Source organism: Berghia stephanieae, chromosome 14, assembly GCF_034508935.2.
Source record: "Berghia stephanieae isolate SIO BIC M18660-M18661 chromosome 14, UCSD_Bste_1.3, whole genome shotgun sequence".
Taxonomy (NCBI): domain Eukaryota; kingdom Metazoa; phylum Mollusca; class Gastropoda; order Nudibranchia; family Aeolidiidae; genus Berghia; species Berghia stephanieae.
In genome coordinates this window covers 25,112,895-25,131,555 of record NC_088373.1, presented here as the reverse complement: position 1 = coordinate 25,131,555, position 18,661 = coordinate 25,112,895, and the positions used below count along the sequence as shown (strand labels likewise).

The window sequence follows — 18,661 nt, the reverse complement described above, 5'->3', positions numbered from 1 at the left end:
CTATCAAGGTTTGTTCTAGAGTTTTTAAAATGCCTGACAAAATATTAACGGTGAAAATACAAATTTAAAGAATACTGGGGATGTAGGAGCTTTCGGAATGTCTCCCCTTTACTTAACTTATGGAAAAACAAACACCCTAGCACCTTTAATAACAGTTATGACTAACCTCTCGAGCTAACCCTAATAGTAAAAAAAGAATCAAAATGGCGACTGAAGTACCTTCATGTGATCAAGTGAATATTATCACTATGAATGCCACGATTTGCTGAAAAATTCCAACACACACACACACACACACATGTATACACCACACACAACAGACACACAAACATACACACATACACACAATTAGAACAAAACTGATCACCGCTAAATCAACAACACAACGGAAGTAATAATACTTGATGTCATAAATAGATGACGCAAACTGACAACTTTTTACAGTGACGAAATTGGTTGATTTTGGGACTGTTTAGTGTCGTCGGTACGTATTTTATGATATCTGTGTGACTCAACGAACATTCAAACTGACTTTAAATTATAAAAGGAAATCAAGTTATCTGTTTATCTATCTGTAAAAAATACATTTCTAATTTTCAAATCTTTCAGTAGAGTTGTGCACCGTATCAATTTTTTTGTTGACTCAAATAAGCACAATGTTCTCCACAATGCTATATTTTTTAAAGAAAGGACAACAGCCGTCATGTCTCGTCCTACATGTTCAGTGTTGCTGTTGGCTAGGAACCCCTTGTAAAGCATGTTTAGTGGATATTACACTATATAAATGCTCATTATTTATTTAAATTTGAAACAATCCATATTGACACGTTTGGTATCAATTTATTTTTCAAATTAGCGCAATTTTCAAGACTGTTTGTCCCATCAGAATCTAATGTGGCAGTGTGGCTAAGCGGTACGATCTTTGCTTCGTACCCAAATGGTACCGAATGCGACTACCCGGCTTGTTGTGTGGCCTTGAGCAAGTCATCTCGCCTTAACTCATTTTTTATTTACATAATATTATTTTTATTTATGAAGTGAAATAATTAACTTTATCTCTTTGTTTTCTTCTAGAACCAATCGTCATAGAGAGTTATACCATCAACGGGCAAAGCTCGACTCGTGTTGAAGTTAATGAAGGACAGAGTGTGACCTTTATATGCCTGGCTTGGGGAAACCCTGGCCCAGTGATGGCTATCAAAGGTCAACTGACCAGCGTCGTTCTGGCAGGAGAAACGACCTCTGTTGGTGTGAATGCGCGCAAGCTGACAGCGACAATATCATCGGTGGGCGTGTCTGACACGGACACGTTTATCTGCACAGCACTGAGTCCAAAAGCAACAAAGAGGAGAAGAAAGAGGTGTGCTGAGAAAGTTGTCGTAACAGATGAGAAGAAAGCTAGTGATCTCATTGTGATTGGTAAGTCTACATCAGACCTGACTCGGACTACTATTACGAAAAATTCGTACAATTACGAAATACGCTTCAACAGTCATGACATCCCTTCCCTCGTAATGACGCATGGTTACTTAGTAACTGGCTCAAAACTATAGGAACAATGGCGGACGCCCTTGTGAAATATTTCTCTGACAAGCATAAAAGTATCCAGAGGAGAAAAACATTATAAATATGTTCAAGTTTTGACTTTTATACAATCTGATCACATGACATGTTCTAGCCAGCATGAAAAATAACAAGTACCGATTTTCTTTGTTTAGAACCACTCTGCTCGCCGTTGCTGGGCGACGTGACACCAGACTATTGAATCCAATTTCGGCTCCAATTTCAGAAATTAATGAGCATTTTGCAGTAATTAAAACATTGAAAATGAACGTTTGGTACAAGGCTAAACAATTTTTAAGAGTTTGAAGAGCAATTTAATACTTTTGGGTTTAAATTATTAAACTATAAAGTTAACTATAACGACTTCTATTTATGTTACTTTAAAACTACGATTTTTAAAAAATTTTCAAGTGGGCTGGTCTGGTCTTCATGCTTGACGTTTATGTAGTATTTGAATGCCAAAACTTTCGCCTGAAACGACTAAGAGAAAGTCTATTTCTAAACGTCTTTGCAATGGAAATGTTGCTGCTCAAAGCTCGAGGAAATAAATAACAATGTGAACTTGAATTTAAGCTTCAATTCAATATACGAAAACAGATAATATGGACGTTTCGGGTTTTCCCTTTATCAACAAAACAGGATGAATGAAGCACTATAGACGAATGATATAATGTAGTAGTGGCGTTGTTTAGATGAATAAACAAAAACAATGTTTTTGCCCAAAACTGAATAGCTAGACCTCAAATGGTGACATAGTTGGGGCAAGGGGGGGGGGGGGGTTAGACATCCTAGAGTTAGCAAGGAGGTCAATGGATTTGTCTTCTATCCACTTATATCTGATTGTATCCTGCTTGTTGTCTTTGTGTTGGAATGAGATTATTTAGTTTCGTTCTGACCCTGGTCGGAGTCCTTTGCTGGGAGAGAAGACAGTCGAATATACTTAATACGTAGTTTTGGAAGATGACATTTTTCCTTATCAATCATCTCTCTGTTATGTACTGTGATCGTTTCACTTTGAATATATATTGATCTGTAAGTTTTAAGCATTTGAGTGTATTCTACTTATGTGGTCCCTGTCCTTGTTTCTGGAGAGACTTTTAGATGATCTCAAACTTTGTGCTTTGATAGTGTACTCGTGAAATTTTCATCTGCTCTTTATTTGAACAATTCCTCTTTGTCTTTTTTTCGCGTGCGTACTTTTAATAGTAAAATCTGGAATGTTTTGACTATCCATTGTTCTTCTTTATTAATGGCACTTTAATGACTTAAATTGCAAGCACCGTAAAACCCTTAAAAAGACAAACAAAGAATATGAAAATAGGTCAGTCATTTAGTGTCTTTAACCTAGCCTGAGTCCTTGGATGGGTGGGAAACAGTTGAATGTATGGTTAATATTTTGGGAGATGATATTTTTCCCTTGTAAATCATCTCTCTGTTCTGTACTGTTATTTTTATCTATTTTAACATGTAATTTTTAAACATTTGAGGGTATTCCTCTTAGTGGAATCTTGTTCTGGTGTCTGAGTGAGACTTTTAAATGATCTCAAACTAAGTACACTGAAAGTATGCTCTTAGAATCTGTTCCCTATTTGTACCATTTCCCTTTGTCATACCTTTTCCTCAATGCAATTGTACATCTAGAATGTTTTCACTATCCAATTTTCTTACTATTTACTGCCGTTGATATGACGGAAATGTATTAGAAGCCCCTTAAAACCATTTTTAAAAGAACAACAAACGTTAACGATTGGATCTTAACAATATTAGTCGGTTTGAACAAGACATCATGTCGAGTCGTAATATTAATTTCCTAGTAAGACGCATTCAGATATGATTAAAACCAAAAATCCTCATTTTCATCTGAACAATGATAACATTTCCCACAAATTAATGACTATAATGATTTTTCAATGATATTTCAATATAGGGCAATATCCACAAAACTGCTTAAAGTGCTTTACAAAGGGTCCCTGACAAACAGCAACACGTAACATATAGATCGAGAGATGACGATTGTTAGGCCATATTACAAGGTTTTTCCGACAGAAACAACGCTGTTAACGACCAGGTACTCATTTTACACCTGAGTGCGGTTAGAGAATGAGAGTAAATAGCCTTTTTCAAGGACTCAACTATGCGCCGATCGAGGTTCGAACCTCGAAAATTGTAATATCGTCTAACATGCGTCATGTCTCATTCGACATGTATCGTGGTGCTGTCGATCAAGGACCCTTATCAAAGCGTTCTGAGCATGTTAAGTGGGTATTGCGGAATAAATCAGCTAAAGGATACTTCAAATCCGATTTTCCCATCACCAAAGCAAAAGCATATTAGTGAGAACAATTTGTGATGCGTCTCTTTTTTATTTAATGCGGCTATGTGGTCTAGTGGTATGACACTCGCTTTCGGATCGTAAGATCCTGGGTTCGAGCCTCGCTCGGCGCATAGTTGAGTCCTTGGAAAAGGCTCATTACTTATTTTCTCTCACCGTACTCAGGTGTAAAATGAGTACCTGGCCGTTGACAGCGTTATCTCTGTCAGAAAAAAAAATTGAAATATCGCCTAACATGGGTCATGTTTCGTTCTTCATGTTACGTATTGCTGTTGGACAGGGAACCCTTGTAAACTACTTTGAGCACATTTAATGGATATGCGCTATATAAAAGCTCAATATATTTCAGGTGGCCCAGTTCAAGCCTTTCCAAAAGAGTCTCCTCCAGTAGCAAAGAGCCGACCAAACGGGAAGTTGCTCGTTGAAGTGGAAGTTATCTCTCATCCTGCTCCAACCTCATACTTGTTTGAAAAAGAAATAGGAAACGGAGGCGACCAATCGACGTACAAGGAAATACCACGAGACAAATACATCGTAGAGGTCACACCGGTCAATTGCAGAGTTTCAACTGTACAGTTGTGGACGACAGATTTCGAAGTGGATGAAAAAACAAGGTTTGTAGTCCATCGTATTTACTCCCTTTTTCAGCTGATTTTCTTTACTTTTTTTTGCATAATCTACCACTTATTGAACCGGGGGGGGGGGGGGGGGGGGGGGTGGCCGAGTGGTTAAGACATTACACTGTGAGCCAGAAGGTCCCGGGTTCGAGCTCCGTTTCAGGCATTTTCGTTTGTTTTTGTTGTTTTGTTTTTTTTTGTCATTGGGCAAGATTATCAACCCCCGATTTTCTCACTTTGGACAATATAGGCGATTTCTGTTGACATCAGACATCTTATTTTATGGGTTATCTATATTCCATCATGGAATGCCATGGTAATGGGACCGAATTTTGCGAAAGAGCGTAGTTTTATTTTCAACCCAATTCACTTTTCCTAAGACTATTCCTGGTCAACATTATGATCAACCGACCTAATGTAGTATTATGAATGGGTTGAATTTGTCATTGAGTATTGATATTAAAATCGATATTGTAAATTCGCAGTAAATTAATTCATTAAGAGCTTTTATATAGGACGATATTCACTAAACGTGCTCAAGGCGCACCGCTTAAGATGTAGAACACTTTTAGACGATATTACAATTTTTGGGGGGACAGAGACAATTCTGTAATGGCCAGGTAATCGTTTTACACCTGATTGCGTTCAGAGAAATTGAGTGAAGAGACTTCTTCAAGGACTCAACAATCCGCCTAGCGAGGCCCCATCCCATGACCTTCCGATACGAAAGCGAGTTTCATACCACAACACCACATAGCCGCACGAGTTAAGTCAATAACTAGTTTCCTTTAAATTTTGCCTTTATGGTAATAGATTGACATCCCAAGATCCATATGGGCCTAGTGTAAGATTATTGTAATGGACAATACTTTGCGTCATTTTTGTTTAGATTTCAATTACAACAATGAGCCCATAAGGAATTGGGTTATCAGACCTGCAAAAATGTGCACGTCGATCCAAACATAGAATAAGACTGACTCATAATCCCTATACTCATAAACGTTCTAGCTTTATACTTTTCAGGAAATGAAACAATCTACTAAAGAACATGTACATTGCAAAGTAACAAACAAGTTGGTATTTGACACGTTTATGTCAGTCATTTTTATCGTATTCAATAAAAACTACTACTACTACTACTACTACTACTACTACTACTACTACTACTACTACTACTACTACTACTACTACTACTACTACTACTACTACTACTACTACTAATACTACTACTACTACTACTACTACTACTACTACTACTACTACTGTTACTACTACTACTACTACTACTACTACTACTACCACTACTACTACTACTACTACTACTACTACTACTACTGCTACTACTACTACTACTACTACTACTACTACTACTACTACTACTACTACTACTACTACTACTACCACTAATACTACTACTACTACTACTACTACTACTACTACTACTACCACACTACTACTACTACTACTACTACTACTACTACTACTACTGCTACTACTACTACTACTACTACTACTACTACTACTACTACTACTACTACTACTACTACTACTACTACTACTACCATTAAAACTCCAATATCTAACTTTCTCAAAATGCTGATTCATTCAATGGCAGGTATAAATTCACGATCAACAACGAGAAAGGTGCCCCTACACACATCTACATGGGAAGTAAAAAAGAACCAGGTATTGATATTGCATTTATTCATGCTTTTGATTTGGTGTAATGGTTATTTTATCACGTCACATAACCATACGAGCTTACGAGTGAGTGTAGAGGTGCGGTAAAATATACCTTGAGCTTAATCTGTTATATCCAATGAACGTGCTCAGGGCGCTTTACAAGGTATCCCTAACAAACAACAACACTTAACATGTAAGACGAAACATAACGCCTGTTAGTCAATATTCCATTTTTGTCGACAAAGTCAACGCTGTCAACGGCCAGGAACTCTTTTTATAACTGAGTTCCTTGAGAGAATGTGAGTAAAGAGTCTTTTCCAAGGACTCAACTTTGCATCGCTCAGAACGAGACTCGAACCCAGGACATTCCGATCATAAGGCGAGTGTAATACCACTGGACCACGTAGCTGTACAATAAAATAAAACATAAAGGATACCTAAATTCCAATCCCCAAAGTAAAATTCTTAAATATTTCGTTGTAAAAGCCTTTTTTTTTTGTAATTAATTCACGATAATAGTCTTCAACAGCCGTGATGTCATTTCCCTTGTAAAGACGCGTGGTAACTTATTAACTATCGGAACAATGACGGATGCGCTTAATGAAATACTTCTCCGAAGATCATATATGTTTATCCAGAGGAGAAAAACATAATAAATCTGATCATGTTTTGACTTTTATACATTCTGATCTCATGTAATGTGAAAAAGTTCTAGCCAGCATGAAGAATAAACAGTACCGATTTTCTTTGTTTAGAACCAAGCTGCTCGTTGCTAGGAGGACAATACGGAGTTATAGTTATACGCCGAAGCAGACCGACCGATCGACTTACCCAACACGTGACCATTTTTTTCTCGCGTCCTCTCGTCTAATCTCGTCACTCCGGAATAGAAAGAGGAGGCGGAGCTTATATGATATAACGCAATGAAAGTTCTGTCCGATGACGGGTGGGTGGATATCACCTCTCCAAAACTTACCTTATTAAATGAGATCTTGAGATTCTTATCCAATCATCGATTGCTCGTTTGTCAGTTCGCTTGTGAACAGTTAGGAGGTCATCTCTTGATTTATGGGCAGGCGGCTTTGCGTAAAGGCGGTGAGTGTTGTATACATCAAAGAGTACCGCTGACCGATGGGTAAATAGTGGTTGTGTAACCCAAAAGCCCTGCCGTCTCGACTGCAAGGTCTTGTATGTAATAGTTGCGTCACCATCTCAACGCTCAGGAATTAATAAGTGAAGCAGGACTCTCAGTATATATATATATATATATATATATATATATATATATATATATATATATATATATATATATATATATATATATATATATGTATATATCAAAAAAACAAACAACGCTTTTGAATCACACAAGATACATCAGTGTGCTTGTCGCATTGAGAATTTAAAAATGAGATATAAATCAAGAAAATCGACCGGAAAATAAAGAAACTATCATTAATTTTTTTTTAATTGAGCAATATATTTTTCAAAATCAATCTACTAGAAAATAAAATTATTTCTAAACCTATAGTTGTGAAACAAAGATAAATGTTCTCCTTTTTGCAAGCTGATTCAAGCTGATTATCGTATACGTAATCATTTGGAAGCTACAGAGAAAGGTGTTTTTGTGTAATCCCTTTCACACACACACGCGAGTGCACACACACACACACACACACACACACACAAACATATACAAACATCTATTGCCTATATTATTAATGTTAATGTATACATCCCATGCTGATTGTCACTACCCCCCACCCACCCCTCAACCATTTCCACCATCCAAGTACCAGCGGCCTTTTCCTATTGATTTCGTATCATGGTCTACCCGAAGCATAGAGAATACAGGACCTAGTCTGTGACCCGAAGCCCAACACCTCGGTCGTTTGTAGGTCAAACCCACCTCCCCCCACCCCTACTCCCACCTTCCCCCGTAATCAATTTATAATTTTCTCTCCGTATAGAGCGCCACATGCACAATTATATACTATTGAATGACACTGACCTTGCCCCTCCCCTAACACATGGCAGGGGGAGGCCTGAGGTAGTCTCCATTCTTTCCTTCTCCGTTTCTTGTCAGCTGAAGCCAACAGCAACTCAAGCTATCCTCTATTACGTGACCTTAGATCCAATGCCGCATACCGCTTGAGAGTCTTCACTATCCAGATCTCGTTCATGGTCACGTGAGAAGGTTATATCCGTTCGGGTTCGGCATTCGACGTCTTGTTCGGCCCGATTTCGTTAAAAGCCTATTGTTACGTGTTTTCACCATAATATAATTTAGTTACAACAATAAGGTTTAAGTAAAGTTCCGAGCGTAGATAGTATTGTAAATATAATAAACAAACAAGGATGTATTCAGGTTTAGATGAGTACTTTAATAAACCAGTGCATACATTATGGTATCAATACGAGAGTAGAAACACAACCGACTATAGGCAAATACTACTAGATATAATAAAGGTTGGGCAGGACGCTAAGGAGAGAGCGGGGTACAGTACATGCCATTATCAGGTGTGACAGAGATGGGTACTAGGGAGAACGGTCATGATTAATAACTTATATAGAGACGTTGGATAGGTACTACAAGAGTGCAAGGGTAGTGCTACAAGTGTATACGCACGTAACATCTCCCCCTTTAAGATTAATTGAAAATTTACATTACAAAATCACAGACCTAAACAGGAAGAAGAAGGCTGTTGACCAAGAGTGAAACGTGCATTCTGAGTACAATATTCTGGGTCAAGAACACACACACAGTTATTCTTACTAAGGTTATGCTTAACAGGAATTCACATCTTCAAGTACAGAAATTAAGGGTTACAAATGACTATAGCCATATAATGGTACAATCGTAGGTTATAAATTCAATCTTATAGGGAAACATTGTAAATACAAATGGTATATTGACTACAATATAAAGATTGTTTTTAAATCATTTTTTTCTGAACAGAGCCATTTCAGGTGGTTTAATAACTCTGCCGAATCTGCTGGTCTTAATTTTATCAACATTGTCCGTATTTGGCATCCTTGTCACTGTTCTTACTGCATTCGTGAGTAATAATATTCTCATGATTGTCTATATCACCGTAGTTAAATTTATCGTTCTCATTTCGAGCTAGAGTTTGTTGTTTTTTAAGAAATTGTCTATTGCGTCTAAAGAAATTGTTTCCGTCAAATACTTCAAAAGCATTTCTGCCAATCTGTTTTGTTACTTTTGCAGGTTTCCATTCTTTCTGTCTTTTGTCTATTGGCTCCATTCTTATCTTAACCCCAATGGTAAGAGAAGGGGTTTGCGGTTGCCATGTTTTTGTACCGTTTTGCATTTTTTCGTTCTATTTCCATTCGTTCGCTTATTGGAATGCACGATTTTTTAAGAGCTATATCAGTTGATGACAGGATAGTTTGGGTGCGTCGACCCATGAGTCGTGCAGGCGATGACGTGAGGCCTTCAGTGGGCGTGTTGCGCAGGTTGAGAAGTCCAATTTAGGGGTCTTCTCCGGCTTTAAGGCACTTTCGCATCATGCTTTTTATGGTTTTCACTGCTGCCTCGGCGATTCCATAGGCTTTGGAATTTCGGAAGGTGTTTAAAATTCCATTCTTTCGAAAATAAATTTTTTAAAGAAATCGCTAGAAGAAAACCTAGGACCATTATCACTAACCAGACACTCAGGTATGCCGTATCTGGCAAAATGATGTTTCACTTTATGGATTACTATTGATGACAAGGTATCCATGAGGTAATCCAGTTCAATGAAATTACTAAGTAATCCACCAAAATTAGGTAATTTCTACCTTTGATACAAAACAGATACGTGCCGATTTTTTGCCAAGGTCTTTCAGGCACTTCATGAGAAATCAAAGGTTGCTCAGATTGACGAGCAGGATATTCGGCACAAATATCACAAGCTTCCAAAAATGAACGAATTTCACCAGACATTCCAGGCCAATAGATCAGATCACGAGCTCTGCGTAGACATGAGTTGATGCCTTGATGGCCAGCGTGAACTTTGGTTTTCATGTCATGTCGAAGAGATTGAGGAAGAGAGAGAGAGAGAGAGAGAGAGAGAGAGAGAGAGAGAGAGAGAGAGAGAGAGAGAGAGAGAGAGTGAGTGAGAGAAAGAGAGTGAGAGAGAGAGAAAATAAGTAGGAGTGAAATATCTGTTCAATGTTATAGTTATCATATAACGTTATAACAAGTGTAACTAAATGACAAATTGCCATATTTATGGACAATAAAGATCTATTATTATTATTATTATTATTATTATTATTATTATTATTATTATTATTATTATTATTATTATTATTATTATTATTATTATTATTATCTCCCACGAAGAATTATTCCATCTTGAATCGTGATCTCCTCATGGTAATTGAAATAAGGCAGTACGGCAGTTGGAACATTTGCTTTGTGTTCAGGCCAACCTTGCAGGATAACTACTTTCAGTTGATCTAAGGTTGTATCCAGGGTCGTTGCTGCTTTAGTTTCATCCAGTCGAGAAGGTTTGAAAGCAGTTGGAAACGGATTATTGCAGGTGTAGGACATCGGTTTGAGGCAAGGGAGCTCGAGAGAGGGGGTCACTCAATAGAAGTTGGGTACCATGTTTATAGATGAGCTCATAGTCGTAGTCTTGTATTTTGAGGAGTATTGATTGCAGGCGTTTATGAGCTTTCACTAATGGCTTACTTACAATTGAGTCCAGAGGTTCGTGGTCAGTTACATCTGTTAATCGACGTCCATATGAATATTGGTGAAATTTCTTGAGTCCAAAGGTAATTGCGAGGAGCGTAATTTTTCTCACCCGAGGTCAGAGTTTTGGATGCAAAACCAAGACGTTTTCCCATTTTCAGGAGGACAGATCCCGATCCATAATCAGTGGCGTCGTTTTCGAGGGTTAATTCTTTGTTTGGATTGCAGATCAAGAGTTCGGGGCTTTCGGCTATAGCTTTTTTCACAAGCTTGAATGCATTGTCTTGGGTGTTGGACCAGGTAAATCTTACATCTTTCATAGTCAAGTTTTGCAGAGGGTGTAGGAGGTCAGTCAGGTTTGGGATGTATCTTGCTAGATACTGAATCATCCCCAAAAATCTGCTTACTTCAGATAATGTTCTCGGTGTTGGTAAATCACGGATAGCTTTATCCTATTTTAGGATCAGTGCTAATACCGTTAATTGAAATCACATGCCCCATGAACGTAATGCTATAGCCAACTCGAGTTTTTCTTTGTTCAACTTAATGTTATAGTGTTCACAGGATTCGAGGAGTAGCTCCAGTCTACGATCATGCTCTTCTCGGTTAACACCATGAACTATGATATCATCGTGAATAGCGATGACACCAGGTAGATTTCCAAAAATTTCCATCTCTTTTCTTTGAAATATTTCGGGTAAGTCACAAAGTCCAAAAGGTAATCTAGTCCATTGATATCGGCCAAAGCAGGTCTGAAAGGTGGTCAGTTTCGATGAATTTTCATCACGGACACAATTCCAGAATCCGTTTCGGAGGTCAACTTTCGAGAATACATTGGATCGACTCAGTTCATGTAGCATTTCATCATTCGTATCTCTCACGAAGCAAGGCTTGGTTCAAAAATTTGGGGTCGATACAAATTCTCAGCTGTCCGTTTGTCTTGTTGGTAACCACTGTTTGACTTAACCACGGAGTAGGTTCTGTCACAAGCACAATCACACCTTTGGTTGTGAGCTCTTTTAACTCATCTTTAAGTTTACTTCAAATGGCAGGTACTCTTCTATCAGGCAAAATAACAGGTTTGACACTAGGGTCAGTACGTAGAGTCAGGGTTCCAGGAAATTGACCTAATCCACCTTCGAACACAGGGTGGCTCTGTACAAAGAAAATAGTAGCCACTCCAACAAAGTTCTTTGTTTGTAGAGTAAGAAATTTCATTTTTTGAGCAGTTTTTAATCCGATGAGAGGTTGAACATTTCCGCAACACACAATTCCACATCATGGTGGGTTTTGGTCCTAGGGTTGTAGACATGTTCTGTTGATTTGCTTACACACTGAATCTTTTCACCACCATAAACTTGTAAACGAGTGTTACAGGGAGTTACACTTGAGGCATAATATTCAGGTAGAACATTCACTGCTGCTCCAGAGTCAATCAGAAATGAAACAGGTTGTCGCGCTACAAACATTTTGCACCTTATTTCTGGCATTCTTTCATACGTTGACCCATTCTTGTTCCGAGTCAGTGTCATAATATTGATTGTCCAACGGGTTATTGACTCTGCTTCTCGACTTGCAGACTGACGAAAAGTGATTATGGCCATTGCATTTAGAAAAACAGCGCTTGCCATGCGCAGGACACTTACTTTTGAGCATTTCGTGCTCCCGGCCGCAATATTTGCATGCTCTGCGTTGTTTCGGTGTTTGTGCTGCTGATTTTCCTCGATGAAATCTAGATTTGTCTAGATGATGCACTTCGTCGGAGGTTGAATGCGCAGTTAATCCTTTATTCTGACACCTGCCTTGTTTAGAGGCATTTTCCGCGGCTTTGCAGATGTCAATACATTTTTTTCAGCATGTCTTTTTGTGTTTCCTTATCTCTGACACCTAACACAATTCTATCCCGGAGAATCGAGTCTACACACTTTTCACAATAGTTTCACGTTTTAACTAGTCGTCTCAGTTCACTCTGACATTTTCAAATGACTCACCATCCAGCTGATGGCGATTGTTGAACAGGAAACGTTCGTATGTTTCATTAATTTCACCAATTGCATATTAATCGAATTTGGCATTAATGTCGTCAATAGTTCTTTCCTCCTCCGGTTTTTTTGAAACTAAATCCATTATATGCTTCGAGACTATCGTCATCCAAGGATTGGATAAACAGGGCAACTGGAACTTCAAGAGGAAGGGTAGGAAGTTGCGACAAATCAGAATATGTAGACCAACGTTGTTCAAATAATTTCCACGCTTCTTGTATGTTACCTCCAAGTGAGACTCGTGCTGGGGGTTTCAAACCCGCAATAAAAGACCGCTGAGGTAGGGCATCACTAAGAGTCGACGAATCGAGGGTTCGAAGCTCACTGTCACTCATGTTGATATAACAATGTTACATAGAAATATATTGTATTAACAAGTATAAGTCCACAGAGAAATATATTTTATCCACTTTCACTTTCACTCGCTGCCATTACGTTACTTGTTTTCACCATAATATAATTTGGTTACAACAATAACGTTTATGTAAATTTCCGAGCGTAGATAGTGTTGTAAATATAATGAACAAATAAGGATGTATTCAGGTTTAGATGAGTATTTTAATATAACAGTACATACATTATGGTATCATTACGAGAGTAGAAATACAACCGACTATAGGCAAATACTACTAGATATAATAAAGGTTGGACAGGACGCTAAGAAGTGAGCGGGGTACAATACATTCCATTATCAGGTGTGACAGAGATGAGTACTAGGGAGAACAGTCATGATTAATTACTTAAATAGAGAAGTTGGAGAGGTACTGCAAGGGTAGTGCTACAAGTTCATACGCACGTAACAGACATGACATCAGAATAGTGAATCCTATACAATATGTGTAGTTGCCTAACAGGCAAGACGTGTTTTTGTTGTTGTTACATTTCTCTTCAATTTTTACCGATTTCAAGGATTTACACGTCTTATTTCAATTCAATTTTTATTCAAGGATTTTTGTACAACACGTAAGATACCATTATGATATTGCTTTAATTATATTTTATACGGTTTCGACATCATTTTTATCGAAATTGTTTCGGACTATTTTACAATGTTTCACCAAGACCCCGCCATTTTTACTCGTTCTCACAACCAATTTTTACTGTCGGCTGTCGTTGGACTTTTATTCACTCTGCGCTTTTATTGTTTACAAATTGAAAACACACACTCCTACCTCAAACGTGAACACCATTACAATCAACAAAACATTGTCTGTAAACGTGGTGGTCGACGTAAACAACATGTAATTGAAACAACAGTCCCGCGACGTCCAGTGAACTGTCATCGTTCAACTCGACCACCACAGACGTTAACAAAAATATTGACAAATGACACAAGACCAAGTCGTGGAAATCATAACATTTGTATTGGCCATATTAACGCACAGTCATCGAGAAACAAGACATTCGATATAATTGATGTCATAGATCAACACGATATCGATATTCTATATATAACTGAATCATGGTTGCGTCCGTTCGGTGATGAACCTATAATGAAAGAAATGACACCTCCCGGCTACAAGATGGAATCGTTCACAAGAAATGGACGATCAGGAGGGGGGATCGCCATCATATACATACACGCTCTTTCGTCTAAAATACAAAACAGGCCAATTTCGTTCAAAAGTTTCGAGTGTGTCCAAACCACATTGACCTACCCTCAAATTTCATTTTTAATCACTTGTATCTACAGACCACCCCCAAGCAAAAAGAACAAACTGAGACAGAATGATTTTGCTGACGAATTTTCAGATTTTGTATCAAAAGACACATCAAATAAGCGAAAAAAATTTATCGGCGATTTTAATATTCAGTTTGATGTTGATCAGAATAGTCTCGTTAAAATTATAAAAAATAGATCCTTTACCAACTAATATTTTGAAATTATGTCTTCCTGAATTGATACCTTGTATAACTTATATGCTGAATGAACATGGCCTGACTCAGTTAGTGACCTCTCCAACTCAAAGATTGTGGCACATCTTGGTCTGGTTCATCATTGATAAACCCTCGCTTGTTGAATCAATTAAAAATATCAAAAAAGAAATTTCAGACCACAATCTGATTCTGGCAACTCTCAAATGCATCAAAGAGAAAGCAAAGAAAGTCAAGATAGTGTCTAGGGATACTAAAAGAATAGACATTAGTTCCTTTAAAAACAATCTGTCAGAGGAACTAGGAAGAATGGATATATCATCAGCACAGAACACGGACGAGGTACTGCGCAACGTCATCGACAGGCATGCGCCAAAGACAACTAGAATAATAAATTCCAGGAAACCGTCTCCGTGGTTTAACCAGAGTAAAAAAACTGCCAAAAGGGAAAAAAGGAATGCAGAGGCATCGTGGAGAAAATCGGGCCTTGAGATTGACCGGCTGATATATATAGCAAAAAAGCATAAGTATAAAACCCCTGCAAAAGAGCAAAAAGAAACTATTATAACACAAAACTGTCATCAGTGAGGGACACTAAGGAATTTTTTTCTGTTTCAAAGGAACTTTTAGGGGAAGAAAAGGGCATGTGTCTACCCACGAATATCCCGGTAGAAAAGCAGCCGGATGCTTTTTCGGATTTCTTTTCGGGAAAAATATCGTAAATTCGGAACAATTTGGACCTCGTGCAAAATGAAGATATAAATTTCCACCCTTTTTCGGGGTCACAGGGATTCTCTTGTTTTAAAGAAACAACTGAAGAAGAGATTTCTAAAATAATTTTTTATCTTCCTCGAAGTCATGTGATTTAGATCCTTTACCAACTAATATTTTGAAATTATGTCTTCCTGAATACCTTGTATAACTTATATTATAAATCAGTCACTTATCTCAGGACAAGTCCCAGATATCTATAAACATGCAATTGTAAAGCATCTCATAAAAAAGCAAAATCTCGATGTAAATGACCTTAGTAACTACCGTCCCGTCTCAAATCTGCCATTTCTTTCTAAAATCCTTGAAAAAGTTGTACTCAGACGTCTTTCACAACATCTCCATGAAAACAATCTATGGGAAAAATTTCAGTCAACTTATCGTTCTTACCACAGCACAGAAACTGCTCTGTGCTTTGTTGCGAGTGATTTGCTTGATGTTTTAGATAAAGGTTCTGTTTCTCTTCTGACATTATTAGACCTTTCGGCGGCGTTTGATACTATTGATCAGGGTATTCTCATTAAACGACTTAATATAACTTATGGCTTGTCTGGGACTGTCTTGCAGTGGTTTGAATCTTATTTAGATGGCAGAAAGCAACAGGTTAAGATTTTAGATAAACTTTCTCGTCAACATACATTGTCTTTTGGTGTTCCTCAAGGCTCTGTTTTGGGTCCAATTCTTTTTGTTTTGTATACTTCTCCATTATCTAATGTCATCACTGGTCATGCGCTGCGCTATCATCTCTATGCAGATGATACGCAACTTTATGCTACTGATAAAACTAAAAATCTCGAAAATATTGTGAAACGTGTGGAAGAATGTGTGACGCATGTGAAAGAGTGGATGGATGCAAACAAGTTGAAAATGAATGAGTCAAAAACAGAAGTGATGATTGTGGGAAATAGAGGGTAGTTGAAGGTGAATGATGGTCTTGAGGTGTTGATTGGGGGTGAAAAGATCAAAGTTTCAAAGACTGTGAAAAATTTGGGTGTCTATTTTGATTCAGAAATGAGAATGTCAGCTCACATTTCTGCTCTCTGTAAATCTTGATACTTTCAATTTAAGAAAATCAGTTCGATCCGTCAGTATATTGCAGTTGGAACGTGTAAAACATTGGTTGTTTCCCTCATTTTTTCGAAACTAGATTATTGTAACTCGCTGCTTGTCAAATTGCCTCAGGCTTCTATTAAATAATTACAACTACTGCAAAACAGGGCAGCAAGATTAGTTTTTGGCAAAAAAAATTGATCATGCAACCCCTTTGTTGGCCTCTCTCCACTGGTTGCCCATTGAAAAGCGCACATATTACAAAGCAGCGTGTCTTGTTTATAAGTGTTTGGCTGGTATAGCACCGGCATATCTCACAGATCACGTGGTCATGTGTAAATTTGAAAATTACACTTTAAGATCATGTAATGACCAAACGAAAATTACGGAAAAAAGATCAAGAACAAAATTTGGTGATAGATCGTTTGCTTGTTTCGGCCCCAAGATTTGGAATGAACTTCCACGTGGTCTGAGAGAGTGCAAGTCTTTACCTACTTTTAAAAAGAATCTCAAGACACATTTTTACTGTATTTGTTTTTCTTGACTCTATATGAATCCTTGATTTGGCTATGAATTAATATTGTTGTTATTATTTTTTTTCACTTAAAATTGATATTTATATTGTAAAGTGCCCAGAGCTTGTGTTTTTCACGAGAATGAGCGCTATATAAATGTGTATTATTATTATTATTATTATTATTATTATTATTATTATTATTATTATTATTATTATTATTATAGTGATCATTTTAGAAAATGTTTGCATCTCATCAACGACACACAACAGACATCCTCGCCCACGTGGAATTCTTCATATTCTCCTGTAATATACCGATGTCAATGGCGATCAACCGGCGTGCACATCTTTTCAGGCCTAATAAACGAACTCAATTACAGGCTTGATTTAACACAGGTTTAATAAACAATATTTAAAAAAATTGGTTTGAGAGTATTCCCAATTACGACAATACACTAATTATGCCTTTCTGCCAGGACATCAAAGATAGCGTCGCTTAGGCATTCCACGAATGAATTTTGAACGAAAGTGCCCGAAGCGGGACTCGAACCCGGGGCCTCCCAGTTCACAGAGCAATGCCCTAACCACTCGTCCACTTCGCCCCCTTACAACAATGATCCCATAACAATTCGGGTATCTGACCCGCTTGTTAATACACGTCGGTATCCACAAAAAAATTGCTCTTTCAGAAGGTGGTTATCTCATCCATTTCTAAAAAATAGAAAGCAGACAATTTTCATTTGAAAGAAGTAAAGCAATTAATTCTTTTGAGTTAAAGTTAAACGTTTACGTGTCATGTGAAGGACGATCCTTTCCTCCAAGAATACACATTTAGTCATCTGATATACCATTGAACTCCAGTCAGTCAAATTAAAAGAGATAAAACAATTGAATAACAATCAGAGTCAAATCAGTATAACACCACAGGCATACCACAGCAAAATCATTTAATTTTTGGGAAATTACTGCCATATATACCTGGACGCTTCAGTCTAAAAAAGTTAACACATTCACTTTTGCACAAAAGGAGAACGTGAACTTACATTATATTACTTATATGATAAAAAAAAACCTTGCTTTGCGAGGGAACAATTTTCATATTCATGTTAGAAACTGAGCAATACCATGAAATATAGCAGCAATTAATTACCATCAGCGGTCTCACAGATTCCCCCTGACCGCTACCTGTTCCCCTCACTGATGGGGTCGAGTTGACCAAGCACTAAAATACCGCTCTAGGCGAAAATGCCACGCAGTGAGTTGAGTTCTTAGAAAAGGCTTTTTACTTACATTGCTCGCCTAAATCAGGTTTAAAATGAGTACATAGTCGTCAACATCTTTGTCTCTGCCGAAAAAAAAAAACAATTGTAATATGTGACCCTACGCCTCGAAGCGGTATTAAGTCGGGGTTTGGAAAATGAAGAAAGCCGGTTTTAAAGTGAGAATGGTCAAAATTATCAATTTTCAGTTTTTGGTTGTGTCAGAAACTACATTCATTGTTCTACATGA

General features: G+C 37.7%; 1 protein-coding gene across 1 annotated transcript in view; it reads left to right on the top strand.

Annotated features, from left to right (window-relative positions):
• LOC144959453 (uncharacterized) overlaps positions 1-18,661 on the top strand; it is a 43,157-nt gene that overhangs the window by 17,169 nt on the left and 7,327 nt on the right. The window contains exons 9-11 of the mRNA XM_078892047.1: positions 1,075-1,419; positions 4,245-4,509; positions 6,128-6,198. Coding sequence (XP_078748173.1) covers positions 1,075-1,419; positions 4,245-4,509; positions 6,128-6,198 — 681 coding nt within the window. The remainder of the gene's footprint in view (positions 1-1,074; positions 1,420-4,244; positions 4,510-6,127; positions 6,199-18,661) is intronic.